We start from the raw sequence: 20,749 nt of genomic DNA on the forward strand, positions 1-20,749 counted from the left end.
ACAGGAGAACACAGGCGCTCTCACATACTCAGGATGCCTTCTCTCTCCCATCACACGTCTTCCACGATGCATATAACACCGACTCACTCACCACGCCTGAACCGGACTCTGCCCTGAGCCCGACATACACATACCCACCCCAATCAAATGGTGGAGGCCAATATGACTATGTGCCAACCGGGTAGGCCCATCCTTTCTTAAACTCACTGCAACCGATTTTATCTTCTTACTTTGCACATGCCCACTCTGAAGACGTGCGCGACCATCATCATTGCTTCCAACACATAATTCTCCTCTCCCAATGTTACCCCCATACCCACCCTTAGAGCATACTTGGAACCGCTTCAGAACCTGGCTCTCAAATGAATACCCCGAACTTGGTGACACCCTGAACTACGGCATACTGCCTCAGGACCTTGTTAACTTGGAGATGCAGTTCGGCTTCAGTCTTCCCCAGGCTGTCCGGGAGTCCTACCTCGCCGTCAACGGCCAAGAGGCTGAATCGTCGGCAGGCTGCTCGGAGGGGCTATTCTATGGCCTCACTCTACTTCCTTTGGAAGAAGTACTGGACGAATGGCGATTCTGGAGAGAGGTTGACGATGACCCCAATACAGGTGCTCATGCCAAGCTTCGCGAAGTCATGAAATCTGTCCCGGAGGGATGGGTCCGAAAGGAATATTCGCAGCGCGGATGGATTCCTCTCATTACAGATAAGGCTGGAAACTATGTCGGCGTCGATACCAATCCTGGCGAGGGCGGATTCGTCGGTCAGGTCATAGTATTCGGACGCGACTTTGATACTAAAGTTGTACTCTGGCGTGGAGATGGCCCCGCTGGTTGGGCACGATGGTTGGCCAGCATAGTGGAGGAGCTTGAGGGTGGAGAAGGGTACGAGCTTGGTGGCGCCGCTGAGAGTGAAGGAAGTGATGATGGCGTGGGCTACGAGAGCTATTTCTTCGATGGCACAGGTCGCGGCTCAGGTGATGGCAATGGAGAGGCTGGTGCTGGCGGGTTGCGCCTGTCGGGAGAGTATCGAGGCTGGAATGTTTTAGAGGCATGGGCAGACAAAAGTGTTAGGAAATGGCACGAGTCGGGTTTGATACCTGATGCGCCTGCGCGACCGGACAAGGGCAAGGTGAGGCATTCATATTCATCTTTTGTTTTTACTTGCAAGGCATAACAATGTCTTCCCTACAGGCTCGCGACGTCCTTGACCTGGCCAGAACCGTCAATGGTATGGCAGCTGAGGTGCCTATTCCTGTCTTTGAAGACGATTCAGAAACCTTGCGAACAAGGCAACCTCTTCCCGTGATTTCTGTCACTAAAGTCCCTGCACCACTTCCTGTTGGACTCCCCACGCAGAGCGACATCATCCCTTCGCCGACCTCCCCAGACTCGGGTGCTTCTTCTCTTGACTTAGAGAGTTCTCGTAGCCCCATGATGCGGGAAATTGACATTGAAGCTCAGCTGACAACATCCGGAACACCGTCTAAGGCACATCCGCTCACTGACGGCCCCGCCGCTGAAGTCAAAGAGCCTACTCTTGTTCCACTTCCTGTATCTCCGGGCGTACTGTCGGCCGCAACCTCGGCAGAGCCAATACCATCACCAGAAGCGGCTTTGGACGTCACCGACTTGCTCGCCGATTCTGCTCCCACAATGGATGCTCCTCCCATGCAGCCATCGCCAGTGTCATCCCCGTTGAAACCCGCATCTTCTGTTGACTCTGACGTCGAATCTTCAACAAATGGGTCGGAGCCTGTCCTCATTTCTGCTGAGGACGCTATTGAGGAACCACCTGTTGAAGAGGAAGAGGAAGACTCAGAGCCCGAAACGACAGTCCGTCTTGTCGGAGGAGGTGCCGCAGAGATTGTCGAAGAATCCGATCCGGCTGTGGAAACGAAGGAGGATGAGGACGAAGTTAATGAAGCCAGTGAAAAGGCTGAGGTCGCGTCCATCGCCTCCGTCCAGTCAGCGTCTTCACGGTCGTCGAAGAGGAACAGTCAACAAGAGAAGAGGAAGAGCATCTCAGCAGGTTTGAAGAAACTCGGACACTTGGGTGGGGGCAAGCGGAAAAAGGACTCTGTCAGTAGTGTGAAGGAGACAGCGTAAGAGGAGAGCGCGACGCGGGCATTGTGCAGAGCTTCCGCGCTGTTCTTGTGATCACTGGACCATATTTTTGCTTTACATTCCATTGCCATATATACGCATACTACACTGCAGGTCAACGATTAATTTTGCCTCTGTCGCATGAGTTCTTGTTTCGGGCTCAGTCGCCATTCGTTCATCGTTCCCCTCTTTACTGTTCGATCTTCATGTACGATGCATTTTTTCCCGATACCCGCAATCATTCTATGGCCATTGGTGCAATGACTTGCCTGCAGAGATGCCTTTGATTCAGAATGTTTGTGATGTTTTTGACGCCACCGGCGAGTGGCGCAACCAATGAAAATCGAGTTCCTTATGCGGTAATTTCAATTAATAAGGAACCCCGCTCAATCTGCGGCCGTACGCATTCTATATTCACCACACATATACATTTCCTGTCTCTTTGTTTTCCTTAGACCAGCAATCGCGGAATTACCCGCTAACTCACCCTGTACCTGGTGGTTGACATTGCGTTACTCAAATGCGTATTGAGAAGTGCTATTTCTGCTCAAAAAGCGTCTATCCTGGTCATGGTGCGGATGGCAGTAAATCATCGGTCTTGCCGCTCTGTTAATTTTCACCTACCATAGGATCGGCGTTTGTGAGAAACGACTCCAAGGTTTTCCGGTTCTGCACATCCAAGTGAGCTCGTTACTCGTCTCGGGCAGAGAATGTGCATGTTGACTCCCTCGCCGACTTCCAGATGCCATAAAAATTTCAAGTCAGTTTTCATCCCTCGAAGCTACGCTGATGTGTTACTCACCGCATTCCCGGATCAGAATGAAGCGCAATCCGAGAAAAGTGAGGTGGACCAAGGCTTTTAGGAAGGCAGCAGGGAAAGAGATGACTGTCGTGCGTCCATCTTTGTCTGGTTTCAGGAAAGACACGGGCTCATATGCGTGCTGCTGTCAGGATTCAACGATCGACTTCGAAAAGCGGAGAAATGTTCCTGTCCGCTACGACCGCGAGCTCGTCCAGACCACGATCAAGGCTATGAAGCGGATAGCAGAGATCAAACAGAAGAGGGAGCGTGCGTTTTGGAAGAACAGGTACGCACATGCGCTCTTGCTCACCCGGCTTAACTCTGGAGGACTCAACCCGCTGTCCCAATTAGAATGGTGGCCAGCAGAGACAAGGTACGCGCACACCGCAAAAAGAAGCTGGAGTCGATCAAATTGCTTGAGCCAACATCGACCGAGGGTGCAGAAGTCATGGTCAAGGAGAAAATCAAGGTCTCCGCCAAACCAAGGAGTGCTCTGCTTCCTGGAGAGGGACGGTCAATGGGCATGGATCTCGATTAGATGTGTTTTCACTTTTTCCCATGTATGTATTGCTGTCGATGTGTTTTCAGATTTAAAAAAGTAGACCGTTATGTAGTAATAGCAGGGTCATGCACACTATGCATACATGATTAGGGCTAAGTGTGAGTGGGAGAAAGATCCGCGAATGAATAAAAGTACAATGTGAATGGGACCGTGGGGGATGTGACTGGAACATTGATAACAGGCAGCATGAACATAAATTAAGTACGCCCAGGGCAGGATAGACTATTGACGATGCTTGTATTTCGCTTCGTTCTCAAGCCGGACGTTGGGATCCATAGAATTATGCAGGCCCAGCAATGCTTTGCTGACTGCCTCGCTGGCACCAATCATCGGCTTCAAAACAGCGATTGGCACAGCCCTGATCACTGCACGAACTGGACCCTATGGATTGTGTTAGAGGCCTCGGAAACGTCGACTGTACTCATCGACGTACCTCATTGCTAGACCGCTCATATACTTCCATAGGAACTGCCAAAATGGTCTGTGCCGCAGAATTGAGATTCCTCCGTAAACTCGTGTAGGCCGACTGCATCCCTTCCTTCATATCTAGAGGCTGCTCGGCGTATTTACTGATGAGATCGGCTGCGTCCTCGTCAGTGTCCCATCGCGGCCCAGTGCCTTCGCTGTTTACAGGAGATCCTTGTACAGTCTCTGCGGTGATTGACTCGCTGAAATGGCTTCCAAGTACATTTTCTGCCTGCTCCAAAATCACTTGAGTCCCAGTTGCCAAACGCGCACCCAGTTTGATGGCCTCGACAGCCGTGGTCTGCACAAAGGCCCTTGTACCCTTTTGAATGCCTCGCACAATTCGACCGTCCTTCTTGTATTGTGCGATCGGTAGCAGGACCAGGTCCGCAACTCCAGAACCAACATTTACCACGGAACGAATGGGAGCGACTCCAGAGATTACGTCTGCAAGTTGCGTGGCCTTCACATCGGGTGTCCAAAGGTCATTAAGAAGATCAAAGAATCGAGGCCAACCAGTAATCTATCCTAGCATGTCAGTGTGATGAGTGAAGGGAGACTGCACAACGTACTCCAGATATAGTGATATGTCTGAGTGTCATTTCAGCACCGTCGAAGTGGAAGAAGTTCATGAGTTCAATAGTCCTTCCCTCTCGTAGAGCTCTATAATCGACACGGCGGGGCTTGTAGTCCAGCTTGAGTCCTACTGGAAACACTTCTGCGTGCTCTTCATCGTGGATGTCATCATCAATCATTGCTCATCTATAATGAAAGTAGACGTACGGAAGTAGATTTCATTGCTAGGTGCTCCAGCAGCTGGGGCCGCATTTGGGTCTTTGAAGCTAAAGAACTTCTTTAAAAAGTCCAACGCATCCTGGTCGACATGCAAGCGAAGGGGAAGAATTTTGGCCTGAATCCGTCGTTTGAGGTACAAATTCTAGTATGAAACTTGTGGAGACTCACCCGCAGCCTGGCTTCTTCGGAGGGGTTGCTTGGAACTGGACGAACGGTACGCAATTCCACGCGTACCATGTTCGAATCCGTTTCGCGGACATTACCATGCGAATCGGACCGCAGCGCTGAGAGGAACTTTCTCCATGTCGAAGTCTTCACATGATCCAGGATTTCTACGTCCCTGATTGTGGCAAGAACCCTGGACACTGTATCGTCGCTAGGTGCATGCTGGTCCACTTCTGCGTTTAAACCAAATAAACGAAACTCGATACTAGGCCCTCTTGCCCTGGTAAGCCGATGGCCATGGATTCGAAGGGATCGTGGAGCGGACTGTTCATGAGTTTGAGGCTTCAATGACTGCCATGAACTCTGGCTCGCAGTCTCAAGATCATCCTTCAGCTCTTCGTCGATAGCCTCAATCAGCGCGTCAGACCCCATCTCGTTCAACTCCTGCTCCAAACCAACATAGACAGAATTGAATAAGAGCGTGCTTGCTTCATCAACGTTAGGATCGTATGTCTGGCCACTTGCTACCAGCTGTTTGATTTTTGCCAGTCGTCGTTTCATTTCCTTGACCTCGTGTTCGATCGTCTGACGCGTCGAGGCCCAGTCGTAGCCCTCATATAAGAAGAGTGTGACGTCAGCTTGATGGATACGCAGGCGGTCCTTGACCATGCCATTTCTGTATGAGGCAATTGAATAATCAGAGGTCAACGAGGATGAGAAAACTGACTCATAGATCTCTTCGGAGAGTGCTGGTAATGTGGTAAAATAATTCTCGACGACATCAAGTCCTTCAGAGTGCAGTAACTTGATGGTCTCCCCTCCGACCTTGGATATGAGTCCAGCTTTCTCGGAGGTCGTATTATACAAGAAGATATCTTCTTCTTGGAGATCTTCCAAGTCCTCATCGTCGTACTCACGGAGACCAGCCGCGGCGCCGAAGGAGGCGTCAAGATATTCGGGATTGGATGGAAGGTCGTCGTTGATCATATCTGGCGCTGCTCCAACCTCAGGAATTCGATGAAATGCTTGCTCATCCACAGATGCTACAAGGACTCGTGAAAACTCGAGATAAAATCATGAAACGAATCTTACCCATAATTTCATGATTTATATTTCTCTGAGTGGATAGGTTAGCTGGCTCTTTGGTCTGAGGTTGCAATGAGCTAAGTTCAAATATCAGTTTCACGGCCCTTTGCTCTGTACGATGAACAGACGCACGGTTCAGTGTCGTGTTTGCTGAATGCTGAACCTAAGTCACTTCCAAAAGCGCCAAGGGCTGTCATTGTGTCGGCGCACAGATGAAGGCGAAGTGTAATGCCTTCCACAGTGACCTGCACAAACTCATCAGTGATCCAATGTGTTTCCCTAGCATGAAGAAGCATTCATCACATCAGAATTAGAGGTATCTCCGTTCACGATCGCTATTAACAACTTCAGGTCAGATATTTCAGCCAGCAAAGCATAACCTGATCTCTGGTGACGAACGGGACCCAGTCAATATACACCAGTTCAATCAAATTCTATCACAAACCTTCCAGAACATGATGCCCTTCGCGCCTAATAAAGACAGCCGGTTGACATCGTTGGCAGCGGCAAGATGGTTATCTACCAGCAAGACTCCCAACGTTGAGACTCCTAGATTCAAGTGTGTCTCCGTTGAATCACCGACTATGTCGGTTGAGAAATCGAGGTCGCCGAGATGAAGGACTAGGGCGCCTGGATACTGTGGGGCAAATAAACGAACAGAGCCGTCCATAACCTTCACAGTAATCCGCGTACGTTCACTAGGTATAACGCTTTCAAAAGCCTAAGGATTTGAGGGATGTAGAAAGATTAGTGAGGACAGATGATAAGCGACGAAAAACATACACCTGGTGGAGATTTGGCAAATCGAGCGAGGTCTGACATCCACTGCAGGTCAGGAAGGAAGTTGTATGTGAAACCGCACAACGTCAACCTTATACGCGTTTCTTTAGCCGTTGACTCTGGGACCACTAGAGAGCTGAAATGCAATTTCAAAAGAGGCCTAGGGCTAGAGAGCTGAGATGAACAAAGTCAGTGATAAGTGGACATTATCTGCCTCTAACAAAGCATACCAGGCTGTGAGGTGCAGTCAGAGACAAGAATGGCATAGAAGAAGGGCTTTGCCCGTCGACGATGGCGATGATCATCGTTGATAAAGTCATGACCGTCTCGTCCTGTCAGAACAGCCATCAGAAGATGATTAGCGACAGGGTAACCGTACAATGACCTTTCCTTCTGGCTTCAACTCGAGAAGTGCGTCGACTTCAGAAGCGAGGATGTCGAATGGTTGCAAAAGGACGGATGTGTCATTCACCTCTCGGGGTACCATCAATCTCACGAAGGCTGATTTAATCCATCAATATATGGACAAAATAAAAAGGATTTCAATTACCTTCTGAGATTGTGGCCTTGATTATCGTTTCGTTGCTAAGCGGTTCATTCCCCTGTAGACCGATACCGTTGCTCTCTAATGAGCTACTACTAGCTCTGTGTTTGGCGGGCACGAAAAATCTGCTCCCTATGAGAGATGGACCTTGTCTCGATGACGTTTCTGAATCAGCGCTTTTAGATACTGTCCTCTCAACAAGTTGTTGAATGTCGTCAGCCCACAGTTGAACACCATCCAAGAGAGGTTTCGACAGATCGATATGAAGTGAAGGAATCTGTATAGTAAGGACTAGAGCCTTTGAGGGATTGATTGCCAGATTATGTGTTTGTGTCAAGGCTATGGTGACTGGAGGGGCATTGAGGCCTGAACCCCTGTCGCCTAATCGTCCACCACCAGAACCTTCCGCAGCAACAGAAAGTGGTCCCAAGGACATGAATGCACTTGCATTGCTTTCCCCTGCCAAAGAGCTGGCGATGAGCAAGCGTCGCAATTCTGCGGTCAACAACAATGTGCTATTGCTCTTATGCAAAGGGGAAGGCGGAGAGACTGTGGCATCGATGCCCGTAAAACGCGCGCCTGGTTTATGGCTAGATTGAGGTGAATGGGTTGACAATGTAAGGCCATGAATGTCCATGATAAGGGCGCCGGAACGAGGTGAATATGACGGAGGAGGAGGGCAACGAATTTCCATCCTAATCATGGGGAAGCCGATAGTGACATCGACTATTTGAACTTCCTGGGTTCGAGATTTCACCTGGGTAGAGTTAATGCCAGAGCTTTTACAATAGCTGTCATATTGACAAACCTTGCGTTTTAATCGCGTCGAGGGTGCCGACAGACCAGGCTCCTTCAGCCGGTAGTCCATGGATAAGTTCAGATCTTCCAGTACCAGCCTTTCCAACCGCTTTCTTTCCATTTCCCTCTCCCTTTGCTGTTCCCGCATCTTTGATATGCGCTGACCTCGCGGAGAAGCTGGTGGTGTCGGATCAGTTTCATCAGTTTCGTCACCCCCTGACTCTGAACCGGAATCTCGTTGTGGGAAATCCGACTCAAGGGTCCCCTGCTGCCCACTCACTGGGCTTACGATCTCTTCCAAGAATGACAGCAGTTGACTAGACTCTTGATCGTCGTCTCCATCGAGTATCAGTCCAAGGTCGAAAAAGAAATGCAGAGGTAAGAAATCTGCATCAACGGAATATTCGTCCGCAATTCTTCCGGATATCTGATCTCCACCATGAGTGACAGACGATGCAGCAGCGACCTTCACCGTAATCGCTGGTCCATGTGTGTTCGGGTCAGGCGCTTCAATTGGGATGTTCGCTGACGGAGCCTTGTCAGGGGATATAGATGAATTAGGTATGTTGTTCGCAGAGACCCTGCGGGATTGGTTATGACGATGCGAGGGTTTTACTCGCCATAGAGAAACCCTAGCTTGGTTTGCATGTTGTAGCGGAGTCGTCCAATCAGCGACATCAAACACTGGTAATGGTGGAGTTTGAGCACTCTGCAATGGATGATTGCTATCGTATGAGGATATAGTTGCGGGTGATTGGTGTTCAGTTGGGTACTGAAGGGACAGGTGCGGATCCGTGATCAACACAGGAGAAACTACATGTTCGTGCGAGCTAGATGGTGATGAGGGAGATCCTGAAGGCCGACGAAATGCGCAGATAGATAAATCGGCAACAGTCAAGGCTATGGCAGTAGATGTCGAAGAGACAAGTTCGTTCTCGGCCGAACGTGGCTGACGACCGGAACGTCCTGCAGAGGAAACATTCGTTCTGCTGACAGACGTAGAGATGGATGCGGTGACGGCGACCGTTTCCACGAGCAGTCGAACATAACCATGAAGAAGTTTTGGAGGTATCAGAGGCTGGTCAAAAAATGCACCCAAGTCGATGAGAACTTCTCCTTTAGATTTAGGCAGTCCCTGTGCGTCTTTGACTGTCAAAAGCGATGGCAAGAAAAGTAACGCAATCCCACGTATGTCGATACTCGCTTTGATGTCGTCCAGGATTGAAGATGAGACCGTGGTAGTTGAAGCGCCACCCGAGTCTTTGATCTCCTGTTTCGGTGCAGGAGAGGGCTTGAGAGACGTATGAGAACCCAATATCTCTGCGATGTCCAAGATACTGCGAATATGAGTCGCTCCGAGCGCACATGCAATTGTACTTGTCGTAATAGAGATGCTAACTCGTCCTGATTTCTTCGCCTGCTGGCCTTCGGTAGATGATGCACCTACACTTGGTGCAACAGTACTCAGCGCAAAGGAAGGCACTACGGTTCTACGAGGTGAAAGAGATGTGGTTAATCTAATCACGGTTGGCTCGCACGCGAGCGATAGAAGAGTCTCTTCGAGAACTTGTATTTCCCCCTGGTCCGGCGCCTTGGCTTGCGGAGAATCGCCAGGGAAAAGCTCTTGTTCAATCGCCCCGAGGCCGTTGGACAACTCTGAGGCAAAGGCTAGTGGTGTATCCTGTGAGTTTGTCTGCGCATTGGAACCCTCGGTATCGTCTTTGGCAATGATAGAAACGGCACTCTGGAACATAGTACTGGCTACGGTGCTCGCGACGGTGCTCGCTGGGGAAACAGGTCGTGGGGGAAGACCAGCGATGGATTGAGACATCATTAATTGTGTATCCTCGTCCAAGTCAGAATCAGACTGATAATGATATGCTGAAGGGGAAGGCGGAGAGATAAGCGGATTGAAAGCTGATTGCGATTGTGGACTATGTGCCGAGGAAGAGCATCCTATATGATTAATAGTATCGACATAGATGCTTTGAGTGCACAGAAACGTTCAACGTACCCATTGTAGAATTAAGATCGTGATACAAAAGCGTAGCTCCGGAGATAGAAATTGTGCGAGTCTCTCCTGGAGATTCAAGTCCAATTGCGACATCCTTAGGGCCAGTGCTTGAATTTCTGCTTGTCGTATTCGATCTATCGTCCCTCCCATAGGCAATCTCAGATACTTTGAAGATGAAGCTTGAATGCCCTGGATAGACCAATGTAATGCTCGTATCCTTAGCATCGAACTCAAAGCGCGACAACAACCGCTCAATCATGGTAGCAAATATAGACACCCCTGCAGGATCCACCTCGGATGAAGCCTCTTCGTCCGCAGCGATAAATGGGTCAAGTCCACCTGGAACGTTCTCACGAGTAGAGGTGACAGATATGTCAAGGTCTGGATGAAAGGATTCGCGCAACGTGGCTTCCTCTCCTGGAGTCAACTCATCGTGAATGAATGATTCGGCAACACTCACGACTGAGTCTGCGAGGTTCGTAGTCGCCTGAGCAGTTGGTACAGGAGCCTTCGGATCAACGTGGAAAGTGAGATGGAGGGATTGAATTGACAAGCCGACGTTGGCTGTCAGGGGATTAGGCCAAGGAATACGCGCAGTGACACTGGATATAGAGCCATCGTGAAGCTTTACTGGCAGCCCTATAAGATGCGAGTTGATAGCCTGTGACAAGCGTGAACACTAATGACTCGCAAGGGAAAGAGAAGGAAAAACACACAGTATAATCTAGTTCTAGATCCCTAACTTGCACATAACCAGATCCAATCTGAGAATCTATCTGTTGTACATCGAATTGTCCCGGTTTGAGAAGGTGACCCAGTGATCGTTTGAGAAGAAAAGAGATAAATCTGCGTTGTATTCCTGAAGGTAACGAAAATTCAATCGAGGGTAATGGTAGCCATGAAGTCGACCACCAAGCCATGGTGCTCGCTGCTACAATCGAAGAGCAAGTCTCATTTAGAGCCGTGACATCACGGGGGGCTACTTAGCTAATCGGCGACATATAGAGCGACGTAAGCGTCCTCCTTTGGCCCTGGGCGTCTGTCAGGAGCTGTCAGGGCGGGTCCGCAGTCTCACCCTTGGTCGGTTCCAGGAAGAGGTATTTGGGACATGTTCATGTTCTGTTAGATTCCAGACAAGGATTTAAACGAAGATGGCATCTTTGAGCGCTTGAGCGCTCTATAAACTACATGGATATGTTGGGGATATACCAATCGTACATGTCCGAAACGTATGGAAGACCGCTCCACTAGATATACACGTCGCACAAGCTAAACAAAAGGAGAAGAGTAGGTGAGTAGAATATTTTCCTCCGATTTACACAATGACCCAAAGCTAATCCACCACCATTAGATGGTTTTCGTCTGATAACGCGTAAATCATGCCTTGATCCATGAGGGCTTCGATTGCATTCCTGTGTTACATGTGTGAGTTTATGTCTGGCGCCTGTGCGATCATTCAAGAATGCTGTCCCTACCAGAAGTCGTCTACGGATCTACTGGTATGTGCTAGCCCTTTAACAATAAGAGTCACAGGTACCCCTTCGTTAAAAGATGACTTGTGAGTGTGGATTTGGAGAAGGATCCCTCTTTGAAGAGAGGTAAGATGGGAGTATGGGTCACGCCGTCGGTATGGTTGAACATTCTGAAGCGGGGAAGGAGGCTCTGGCGATGGGGAATGAGATCCTGATGAATCGAAAACGGGAATAGGATCCTCTGACTCCACGTCGGTGTCAGTGCCGGAAGAGGTCAAGCTTTCTGCCTTGGCAGTTGTCGCTAGTATACCTTTATTTTTGCTTGCCGAGAAAGAAGATGAAGGCATATCATGGTCAAACGGTTGAGGTAAAGTGGGTGGCCACTCCGTCGGAGTCGAGGGCTCGTGTTGCGTAGGTTGGGCGGATGGTATGGAGCTTGGATTCATGCTTTCTAGCGTATCAGGCTCAGCGTCGCTATGTGCTAACGCCTGTGACGATCATGTCTTACAATATCAAGTCATCATCAAGAGACGAAGCACTCACATTACGATCGTGCTCGACCGATATTGTGACGGTGGCGGCGTGCACAAGGTGGTAGAACGGTTCGTGTGCATCAGCGACACGACGAATGTCCGAGATGTTCAGAGACTTGTAATTCTTGAATTCTGATATCACCCCAATAACACGTACATAACAATGCGGCCTGAGCCGAAGGATGTTTAGAGGTACGACTAGCGAGTATAGACACAACTCACGGGATATTTTCCAAAAGGCGCTCTTTCTCATCCTCGCTCAGATTGATGGTCCAAAGAACGGCGGTAGCGCGCCCAGTGCCGTCCTCGAGCTCATACTCCCATTTGTGAGAATCGGAATCGGTTCCTATCAAAAGAGAAACACGAGCAACGACCATGATCTACTATCATATGAACGCCAACTCATGGTGCGGAAAGCCAGCTTTGATACCTTGTGAACTTCGCTTCCTTCAATGGTAAAGCAGGCATCACTGTGTATCCGCTTTGATTTCAAGACTTGAGCGATCGTCACTGGACGCAAACGCCGACGCATCTGGAGGCATTGGACCACGCGAGGCAAGTAAGAGCTTGTCAGACTGCGAATGAGACCTGATTCGACCTTCAGTTTTTTTTTGTTCTGTCGACTATGCTGAGAGTATATGATGTTCGCTGTAGTTTTGGTATAGAGGTATGATCGTAGGCTGTCGTAGGGCCGCGCACGGTGTCTCAGGGTGTCTCTCGCCGCGGACTTTGCCGACTGGTCTTACGAGCACCCAATTGTGCACATCGGTACAGATATCTGACATATTTGACAAAACGCTCAACATGAGAGCTCTACATACATTGTCCGAGATGACAGTCTCATTTTCTTTACTGATTTAGCCTTGTAGCGAATGTCGCAAACGACTTTCTTCTTCTAAAAATGTTGACTGCAAGCCCGCGAGTTGATGATAAAGTATTGATATAGGATTCTGTTTAGGATATGAGTGAAGAAAAGATGCTGGTTATCCTGAGACGTTGAAGTGCATGTCATCGCTGGTCGTGTAGATGAGGCCATCATCCGTAAGTTTCTCCAATGCAGAGCTAAAATGGAGTGTTCAGTGGCTTTCAGGCAGCCCCACAAATGACGAAATATCCACCTGATTTCACTTCCAGTAGCTTTGACTCCTCGAGAAATGGCTGAGGCGTGGACACCGTCGTCGCTGAATGGTTGGGCCGTTATGAAATGGATAATATTGCGTTGAAGAGGTGGCAAGTGAGCATATTGGTCGTTCGCTGCTACGGTGTTCGCCGCTGCGGTGTACGCAGAGGCAGAAGTTTGTCCCTGTCCGACGGGAGCATTTTGGGCTTGATCAGGCCCTGATGGCTAGTACGAGCAAGAGGAACATTGACGAACAGTTCACTAACGAGTATGCATTTGCTTACAGGTCCTCTGTCAAACATCAACGTGACAGCCATGGTCTCGGCAATATGGAAGAACAGCTCATGCTCAGGCCAATCTTTAAGCAGCCGTATATGAGCAGTATTGATGTAACGTTTACTTCCGTACGTCTTTAGTGTACCAGACACGCGGACGTAGTTTCCCTCCCTTTGAAAAACTTCAGCGGCACCACTGATCGACAAGTCAGGAAACTCACTTCACACCCTCAAAGGAATCTCCTTCTTGAGATGTTGAGTCAGACCAGTAGCGGGCTTCCACTTGACCGGTGCCATCATCTATGGTGTAAAGACTATTTGTGGTTTGATCCCTAATCGTGATAACTTTGCCCACGATGGTTATCTATCGGTCAAGATTGAGTATGTAGACGTGGGGATAGTGAGGAATATCATACTTGTCCTATCTCCGTATTGTCTACCATCCAGTCTGCATCCGTATGTGCTTGTGTAGCCTTGTGCACCTGCATGACGGTGAGCGGACGCAAAGACTGCCCCAGGGCCCCTCGCTAAGAAAGAAGCTTATGATCAATCCTTGAGCGGGGACAATTTAAAAAGCGACTCACTCGTGATGCGCCCCCTGGACTACCACTGGCACTACCAAAAGGCGAACCTCCGGTCAGATATCCTCCACCTCCACCTGCGTTTCCGTAATAAAGATTGTTTCCAAAGGATTCTCCAACTGATAATTCATGAGTAGATACTTAAGAATAAGAGCACATGGCATACATTGGCTCATGGTGGCACAATAGATGATAGAAGAAGTGCTCGCCGGAGCTTTGGCAGTATGATATTTCGAACAGTCGTGTCCGAAGCGGCCGCGTGCAAGACGCGACCGCGGTATTTGACATTATTTGTTCTGTCACAGGAATGTCACAGATTTGGGTGAGGCTTGCCCGACCGTAGCCGCGACTTCCACGGGAAGGGGCCGTGGTCATTGAAATTGCACAACTCATTCCGGCAGGTCACTGGCGTCCAATCAGTGGGCCGCGCTAGCGCATTATAGACGAGAAGAGGTTTGTCGTGTTACCTGTCAAGGGCGCAGAACACATTAGGGGCCGCTGGCCGTGTCTACATAAGTAATCTATGGTCATCGTATCGTATCGTAACGACTCATGCATGGCTTGTGCAAACGCGGCCAACACCCTTGCCAAAGCCCTCTAATACCTTCTTACGGGCATCCGTAACCTTTTTCGCGACATCCAATATGTGCTCGTGGGTGATCTCATATTCAAAAGTATAAGCTGCGTGCCTCGCTTAACGGATACAGTCATGGACATACCTCTTGTACATCTTCTAGAGACTTGAATCCTTCCACGAATGCCTTGCGCTTGTCTACGGTGCCCTCATTCTCGCTAATTTTGACCAATTGGGTACCCATTCCCTTTAGCACCGAGAGGGCTTCGGTGCGAATGCCCTTGAAGGTTTGAACCAATGCTCCCAATTTATTTACCTTCACAACAGATGCGTTCTTGAAACGCAATGTCTCAATAGTAAACAGTATCAAGGCCTGAATTGAAACATGCGTGAGAATTGACCTCGTCAAAAACGCGCTACTGACCTCCTGCGTGAGAGCCGCGACATGAAGAAGTTCTTGTGGCGGTCGCTGAGCTTCTATGAGTTCGTTGAAACGTTGTTGCATACCTGTGATGACAACTCAGAGTATGATTCACGTGGTAGATGACTCGACTAACACTCAAAAAATTTGATCAATGACGATGGAGGCTCCTTTACCAGTGGCGCGTCCTCTGCCTTCTTTGTATGGCCATTTGCATGACCATTGTCGGCAGGGAGGTCCAAGCCTTTGAGAGCATGACCAGTTTTCAACTCGGTTTGCTTGGCTGCTTCGGCCAAGACGGCAGACGGCGATGGTCGGGTAAAATCGTGGTAAGGTCCTAGCCAGTCAGCAAGATCGGTAGCATAATCAAGGAAAGCAAATTCGTCGACAGTGAGCTAGGTTTTCAAGTGAGTCAGTAGACTATGATAGGCCAAGTGCTGCACACCTCCTGAAGTTCTTGTGGTTTACGAGCAGCCAAACGCTCCTGCAAAGGCAACTTATTCTCCGGATCATTGCTCTGCTTGGGCCGATCGCCAACGAGCAGCTTCTCTTCCACTGTATCGTCGAGATCACTAGCATGCTGGAACGCCTTGATGTAAACCCTGAGGAAGACACACAACCATCCCAGCTGATGAATAAATCGTGACCAATGACTACTCGTTTTCCAAGAAAGAAAGATAAAAGATACTGACACCCGGCTCCTTGCCGAAAAGCGTCGTTTGCTTGCCAAACGACGGCTGACTGAGAGGTTGATAATTGGGGAGAATGTCGAAATCTCGATTGTCGTAATGTACTAAGGAGTGAATGTGAGCCGCAGTCACACCAGGGACAGATCTCTGCGCAGACATACACCGGTCGAAGATGAATTTAAGCTCAACAAGCTCCAGATCAACAAGATCGGCGATGATGGGTTCGTGAGTGACACGCATCCGGACGTGCTCAATTTTCACCAAATCCCGTTGGAGCGAATTATCCAACCGGTCTTCGAAAACGATGAAATCAGGTATCTTCGCATCAAGAAGAGTATCAGCAGGACTGTACGTTCAAGGCCAGGAAGAATATCACCTGTGAGTATTTCTCCGCGCTGAAAGCTCTGACAATAAATTCCGCCGTCTGGCACAAATTAGCACGGTGGATGGTACTTTGAATGTCTCCTTTCTTTACCTCAGTGGAATTGCTCATGTAGATCTGACTAGACTCCAGACACTCAGACGCGTAAGTCAGGTCACCCGTGGCCGCAAGCGAGAAATTGGATGCTCGTGATAAGGCGAAGTGTGAAAGAGTATCGTTCTGAACCTGCTTCACATTCAGAAGCCGATACTGCTCGAGCGCAAGTTGCGGAGCGCCTGGCAAACGCAATCGTTAGTCCTGTAGAATGATAGCTGCGTCTGAGAAATAAAACACACCCAACAAACGATAAATTCTGTTCAGAGACAAGTGGATCTGGTAAGACTGAGGGCTCTTCTTGGATGCAAATTCCAGGAACACAACCGCATTGTGCAAATGCGTCACATCGTTCGACCGGTCATACATACTAACGAAGACTTGCGCAGCCAATACAGCAAGGTCATCGGCGGGTTGAAGCTCGGTTTTAGGCAGCTCTTTGCCTAGTTGAAGGCCTTCGATGTAGAACTGGACCAGCTGCAATGCCCGGCTTGATTCAAGCTCCACGGTCAGATCCGAATCCTGTAAGTTAAATCGCAAGAGCTTCTGCACGTTGATCGACCGTTGAAGCTCGAAAAGCGAATCCTGTTTACGCGTTAAGATCGTCATAATCGATTATGATACGACATGCTTACGGATGAGAAGGGTATGGACGTCAGAAATGATGACCATCGAGATAAGTCGTCAGCATCAAGGGAAATGTACGGCCGCAGGTCCTCGTAGCAGACAGCCTTGTCACCAAACTGGTCGAAATATTGTTGCAATAGGTCGACCATCCGAGAAGGCTCTAGTAAAAAAAAAATGGATGACGTATCGATAGGACATGATGCTAAAGACTCACCTGTTGACACACCATGCTCTCTAGCTCGTCTCTCTAGCTCCAATAGGGCGAGAGGAGCCGATCGATCTTTGTTCTTGTCATTTTGTGCCACATTGTTCAAGAACTCCAAAGTCTTCGAAATATGTTGCGTGCATTCCTCGCGCGAGGAATCGTTGGCATCACCTGAAGTGATGGAAGAAAATGTAGCATCCAAGACCGACACGAACTCCAACCAGTTTCGATTTCTGTAATGAGTTCAAGTATATGTTCTGTTGGAAATGACCTTGCATTTGGATGGGACATACTTGTCTGTGATTCGTTTCTCAGCAGCTTCGCCTTCTTCCTTTAGCCAGCCCTTTGCCTTCCATATGTCCCGTCGAAGCTCGTCGCAAGCCAAGCTTCTAGAACAGATAGACTTCCCCTGGTCGCTCTCTAGAACTGCGCGCGCTTCATCATACAGTTGCAGCTCCAGCAGAAGTGACAGGTAAAGATGGAAACGGTCAGCATTCATTTCTAGAGGGTTCCATGCGGACGTCAGAAGCCTGTGCGCAAGTTTGTACAACAACTCGCGCATGTTCGGCGGCGTCGAAGAGTCATTGGCCTGGAAGAGAATAAATTGAGATAAAACAACGATATACTGAATGCTTTCACCTGTAGGACAGCGCACATGGCGCCCCAATAAACATAACGATCCTCATGGAACTGTTTGTTCAGTTTCGTAGCTAACTGAGAGACGGAGGATGAGCTTGATTTCAAGTATCGAACACGCAGAGAATGATGGCAGGTCATACGACCCGGATGACACGCCTTGGTTGTACACTGGATTGAGAAAAAGCCATGACGCACCTGCTGGCCAGTTTTCCAATTACCCGTTCGAATGTTAGCAAAGAACGTTTGCATTCCGAGATCCTCGTTCAAAGGTTGACGTTTGAACGCCTCCTCGAACATAGCGACCGTGTCGGCGTCTGTCGTATGTTATGACATGTGTATGAGCGTTGCGTGAAGGAGAGCACGTACGACGACCTAGACCCCGCAGAACGTGCATCATGGCGGTAAGGGTTCCATCATCGGATGGCTTAGCAGCCAGCACTTCATCGCAGAGAGCTAAAGACTCCTCCACTTTTTGAGAGCGTACAAGGGCAAGAGCTTTCAAAGCCTACACGAGAATGAGCTCTGTTCCCCACATGGACACGTTGTGAACACACCTTCAGCAAATCATTCTTAGGATACTTCTTCAGCAGCTTGTTACAAGCAAGGAGAGCAGATTTATTTGACCCCGTGTCAATGGCGTCTGAAGTTGGCTGAGTGTTTGATGCATTGCGTGTCACAGCACCACGCACCATAGATGGGACGAATCTGGCGTTCAAATGCTGCTGTTGACATGAAGGCAAGAGAAAGAAGACCTGCTGAGACAAGAAGGAGAGCTACTGACAGAGAAAGGAACGGCTCTCTGAGGGCAAAGATGAAGGAGATGATGAAGGCCGTAGCGTATGGACGGAAGGAAAAGGGAAATTTTTGGGTGAATGTTCGCGTACTGTTCCTCTACTTACTTCCGCTCCGCGCCGAGGCCTCGCGGTGCCCTTACATACAGTATGTACCGTAGCCAACGACACACAGTTGCAGGATTTGGGGTGTTGGTGTTCGTTTCATGAGCTGGCATTAGAAAAGCGTTGAAGATAATCGGTAATCCATTATAACAATCATTCACCCGTGTAGCGTTCAACTGTGCGCTACATCAAGTCACATTCTCGCCAGTGTTTCATAGAACGACTGCCGGCTTTTGCCGTGCTGGTTCTTGGACGTCCGCGTCAACTGCAATGGCCCCTCTGTTGTCACGGTGAGCATTCGTACCAGCTTTCTAGGCAGCAGTGTCTTATTCGACACCATCTACAGAGGTTTGGATCCACTCCTTGGAGTCTTCACCGGCATCGTTGCGTACTATCTGTACGAAAACAATCCTCGCACTGCCGTTCCTCCCGACCAAAAGCTGGATGTCCTTCTTCGCTGGAAATTTGACAAGATGAAGGCAGAGCGCTCGACGAAGCAATCAGAAGATACTGATCTTATAGATTGGAAGCAACTTGCGTCTGAAGGGTCTCACTAAGCTGCTGTGAGTTACAAGATGCTCTTTCAGGTGCTGGGCGTCATTCGATTTAGTCATTAGGCATTGACAGTATCGCGGTGATACGTATCCTCGTCAACTACCTACTCTTGACATCTCTGGTATTTCAATTTGCGAACGAATCGTATGTATTCTTACCCCCGTCGTGTAAATGGTGGAGGTGCCCCATCAAGAAATGAACGACGCTGGGAGAGTTAGGAAAGACTTCTCATTGACGGTAACATGCACATTCGGCCTCCAGTCCAAATCTCAACTCTAAGTTATGCGAAAATATCTGACTCTCAACCGCTTTCCCGCAATGGTAATCCTCCGTCTACTTTAAAATCTGCCTTCACAAGCCAACACCGCTCTGAATTCTCTTTCTACCGCTTGCCTTTATACCATCACGAATCTCCCCACATACGACTTCGTCAAATAGCCGGACTCTTACCTGTCGATGCCTTCTTCTCCTTTAACCTTTTACGCCGATGCCGTTCTGTTTGACATGGTAATGCTGTCCTATCCACCACAACCTCATTGACCTAAAACATCTACATCCCAGGACGGCACGTTGACTGATTCCATCGCGGCGGTGGAAGCAGCCTGGGGCAAAGTCGCCCAGGACATCGGGCAGGACCCATCACATGTCATTGCATCCACTCATGGCAAGCGTGCCATTGACAACCTTGCCCAGTTCAAACCCCACCTCAAGGCTCACGAGATGGACGACGCCGTGACCGAGTTCGAGGAGACCATACTTTATTATGCCGATGCTTTTCACCGCCGTTCGGCATCATTGTCGATATCATCGGGTTCCTCTTCTGGCATGTCGTCTCCTTATGGCTCAAGAGGCTCGTCAGATACTTCGTCGCGCGCGTCATCTCTTGATCTCGAGCACCCTCCATTCCTTACTCGATTGAGTCGTGCCATGGTCGCTCAGGCGATGGCATCATCCCCGCTTGCCGATGGAGAAGACGAGGAGGAAGATATTCGCCATGCCTGGCAGATTGAAGCCGAGAGCGTAGATCGCTCAGTGCGCATCCTCCCAGGTATCCGGAAGTTGCTAGATTCTATTCCCGAAGGTCGTTACGCTGTCGCAACGTCTGGTGCCAAAACTTATGGTACGTCCTTGAATCATTCATCATCGAATATCACTGAAGTCGTGTATTTACGCGAAATAGCGTATGGCTGCATGACTCGCGTCGGCATCACACCGCCCAAGGTAACCATCACCGCGGACGACAAACGCCTCAAGGCTGGCAAGCCTGCCCCCGACCCCTTCCTGCTTGCAGCCGAATGCCTCGGCTTCGACCCGAAGAGTTGTGTTGTCGTCGAAGACTCGCCTTCCGGCATCCGTGCAGGTGTTGCATCTGGCGCGATTGTCATCGCCGTGTGTACCAGCCATGAGAGGGAGGCTATTGCTGATTGCGGGGCACACTACGTCGTTGAGGACATGGAAAAAGTCAGCTGTGAAACCGTTTACCTTGACGGGGAGACAAAGCTCCGATTCCAGATCAGCTCTTAATATAGTTCTCCAACTTATTTTACTTCCGTTCAACTTGTCCGCC

General features: G+C 49.3%; 9 protein-coding genes across 9 annotated transcripts; 5 read left to right on the forward strand and 4 right to left on the reverse strand.

Moving 5' to 3' along the window:
* Positions 1-427: 427 nt before the first annotated feature.
* Positions 428-1,223, forward strand: HETIRDRAFT_407696 (uncharacterized protein; the record flags this gene model as incomplete). The annotated part of the gene is made up of 2 exons (XM_009544350.1): positions 428-1,134; positions 1,198-1,223. A coding segment is annotated over one exon (622 nt), but the record flags the coding sequence as incomplete, so codon positions are not given.
* Positions 1,224-1,586: 363 nt separating this feature from the next.
* HETIRDRAFT_438461 (uncharacterized protein) lies at positions 1,587-2,347 on the forward strand. Its single transcript, XM_009544351.1, has one exon. It carries the CDS (start codon positions 1,660-1,662, stop codon positions 2,110-2,112), a length of 453 nt encoding a protein of 150 aa, XP_009542646.1. The 5' UTR covers positions 1,587-1,659; the 3' UTR covers positions 2,113-2,347.
* Positions 2,348-2,561: 214 nt separating this feature from the next.
* On the forward strand, positions 2,562-3,560 carry HETIRDRAFT_471025 (uncharacterized protein). The gene is made up of 6 exons (XM_009544352.1): positions 2,562-2,681; positions 2,739-2,790; positions 2,852-2,869; positions 2,928-3,000; positions 3,061-3,197; positions 3,263-3,560. Exons 1-6 carry the CDS (start codon positions 2,630-2,632, stop codon positions 3,447-3,449), a joined length of 519 nt encoding a protein of 172 aa, XP_009542647.1. The 5' UTR covers positions 2,562-2,629; the 3' UTR covers positions 3,450-3,560.
* HETIRDRAFT_60499 (uncharacterized protein) lies at positions 3,147-11,040 on the reverse strand (the record flags this gene model as incomplete). The annotated part of the gene is made up of 22 exons (XM_009543551.1): positions 3,147-3,197; positions 3,263-3,854; positions 3,907-4,461; positions 4,511-4,665; positions 4,722-4,848; positions 4,902-5,574; positions 5,626-5,941; positions 5,991-6,061; positions 6,117-6,229; positions 6,288-6,371; positions 6,430-6,705; positions 6,768-6,938; positions 6,995-7,090; positions 7,150-7,265; positions 7,315-7,682; positions 7,815-8,359; positions 8,687-9,040; positions 9,101-9,366; positions 9,418-9,623; positions 9,759-10,091; positions 10,147-10,781; positions 10,837-11,040. The coding sequence occupies 21 exons, from the start codon at positions 11,038-11,040 to the stop codon at positions 3,696-3,698; spliced, it is 5,823 nt and encodes a 1,940-aa protein (XP_009541846.1). The 3' UTR covers positions 3,147-3,197; positions 3,263-3,695.
* A 551-nt stretch (positions 11,041-11,591) lies between these two features.
* On the reverse strand, positions 11,592-12,657 carry HETIRDRAFT_311575 (uncharacterized protein; the record flags this gene model as incomplete). The annotated part of the gene is made up of 4 exons (XM_009544353.1): positions 11,592-12,080; positions 12,136-12,295; positions 12,348-12,505; positions 12,556-12,657. The coding sequence occupies 4 exons, from the start codon at positions 12,655-12,657 to the stop codon at positions 11,592-11,594; spliced, it is 909 nt and encodes a 302-aa protein (XP_009542648.1).
* A 228-nt stretch (positions 12,658-12,885) lies between these two features.
* HETIRDRAFT_471029 (uncharacterized protein) lies at positions 12,886-14,326 on the reverse strand. Its single transcript, XM_009544354.1, has 7 exons — positions 14,268-14,326; positions 14,105-14,220; positions 13,937-14,047; positions 13,742-13,884; positions 13,530-13,692; positions 13,244-13,470; positions 12,886-13,187 (listed from the first exon to the last, which is right to left on the reverse strand). The coding sequence occupies exons 1-7, from the start codon at positions 14,275-14,277 to the stop codon at positions 13,109-13,111; spliced, it is 849 nt and encodes a 282-aa protein (XP_009542649.1). The 5' UTR covers positions 14,278-14,326; the 3' UTR covers positions 12,886-13,108.
* Positions 14,327-14,651: 325 nt separating this feature from the next.
* Positions 14,652-18,463, reverse strand: HETIRDRAFT_308984 (uncharacterized protein; the record flags this gene model as incomplete). Its single annotated transcript, XM_009544355.1, has 18 exons — positions 14,652-14,750; positions 14,830-15,048; positions 15,100-15,182; positions 15,233-15,491; positions 15,542-15,724; positions 15,789-15,889; positions 15,947-16,103; positions 16,162-16,209; positions 16,261-16,442; positions 16,503-16,845; positions 16,896-17,047; positions 17,102-17,325; positions 17,386-17,681; positions 17,732-17,806; positions 17,927-18,045; positions 18,098-18,236; positions 18,286-18,371; positions 18,421-18,463. The coding sequence occupies 18 exons, from the start codon at positions 18,461-18,463 to the stop codon at positions 14,652-14,654; spliced, it is 2,808 nt and encodes a 935-aa protein (XP_009542650.1).
* Positions 18,464-18,897: 434 nt separating this feature from the next.
* On the forward strand, positions 18,898-19,184 carry HETIRDRAFT_100583 (uncharacterized protein; the record flags this gene model as incomplete). Its single annotated transcript, XM_009544356.1, has 2 exons — positions 18,898-18,917; positions 18,974-19,184. The coding sequence occupies 2 exons, from the start codon at positions 18,898-18,900 to the stop codon at positions 19,182-19,184; spliced, it is 231 nt and encodes a 76-aa protein (XP_009542651.1).
* Positions 19,185-19,668: 484 nt separating this feature from the next.
* Positions 19,669-20,646, forward strand: HETIRDRAFT_16177 (uncharacterized protein; the record flags this gene model as incomplete). The annotated part of the gene is made up of 4 exons (XM_009543423.1): positions 19,669-19,689; positions 19,744-19,966; positions 20,207-20,302; positions 20,363-20,646. Coding segments are annotated over 4 exons (624 nt in total), but the record flags the coding sequence as incomplete, so codon positions are not given.
* Between the last annotated feature and the right edge of the window lie 103 nt (positions 20,647-20,749).

Source organism: Heterobasidion irregulare, assembly GCF_000320585.1.
Source record: "Heterobasidion irregulare TC 32-1 unplaced genomic scaffold scaffold_02, whole genome shotgun sequence".
Lineage (NCBI taxonomy): Eukaryota > Fungi > Basidiomycota > Agaricomycetes > Russulales > Bondarzewiaceae > Heterobasidion > Heterobasidion irregulare.

Excerpts from the sequence above, each read along its gene's own strand:
- HETIRDRAFT_471025 (XM_009544352.1), top strand. The coding sequence starts at position 2,630 with ATGCGTATTGAGAAGTGCTATTTCTGCTCAAAAAGCGTCTATCCTGGT. Across the intron at positions 2,682-2,738 it reads AAGCGTCTATCCTGGTCATG|GATCGGCGTTTGTGAGAAAC; the intron begins GTGCGGATGGCA and ends CACCTACCATAG. Across the intron at positions 3,198-3,262 it reads CGTGCGTTTTGGAAGAACAG|AATGGTGGCCAGCAGAGACA; the intron begins GTACGCACATGC and ends TGTCCCAATTAG.
- HETIRDRAFT_471029 (XM_009544354.1), bottom strand. Across the intron at positions 13,885-13,936 it reads ACAATACGGAGATAGGACAA|ATAACCATCGTGGGCAAAGT; the intron begins GTATGATATTCC and ends CTTGACCGATAG. Across the intron at positions 13,188-13,243 it reads GCTACTGGAAGTGAAATCAG|CTCTGCATTGGAGAAACTTA; the intron begins GTGGATATTTCG and ends ACTCCATTTTAG.
- HETIRDRAFT_438461 (XM_009544351.1), top strand. The coding sequence starts at position 1,660 with ATGGATGCTCCTCCCATGCAGCCATCGCCAGTGTCATCCCCGTTGAAA.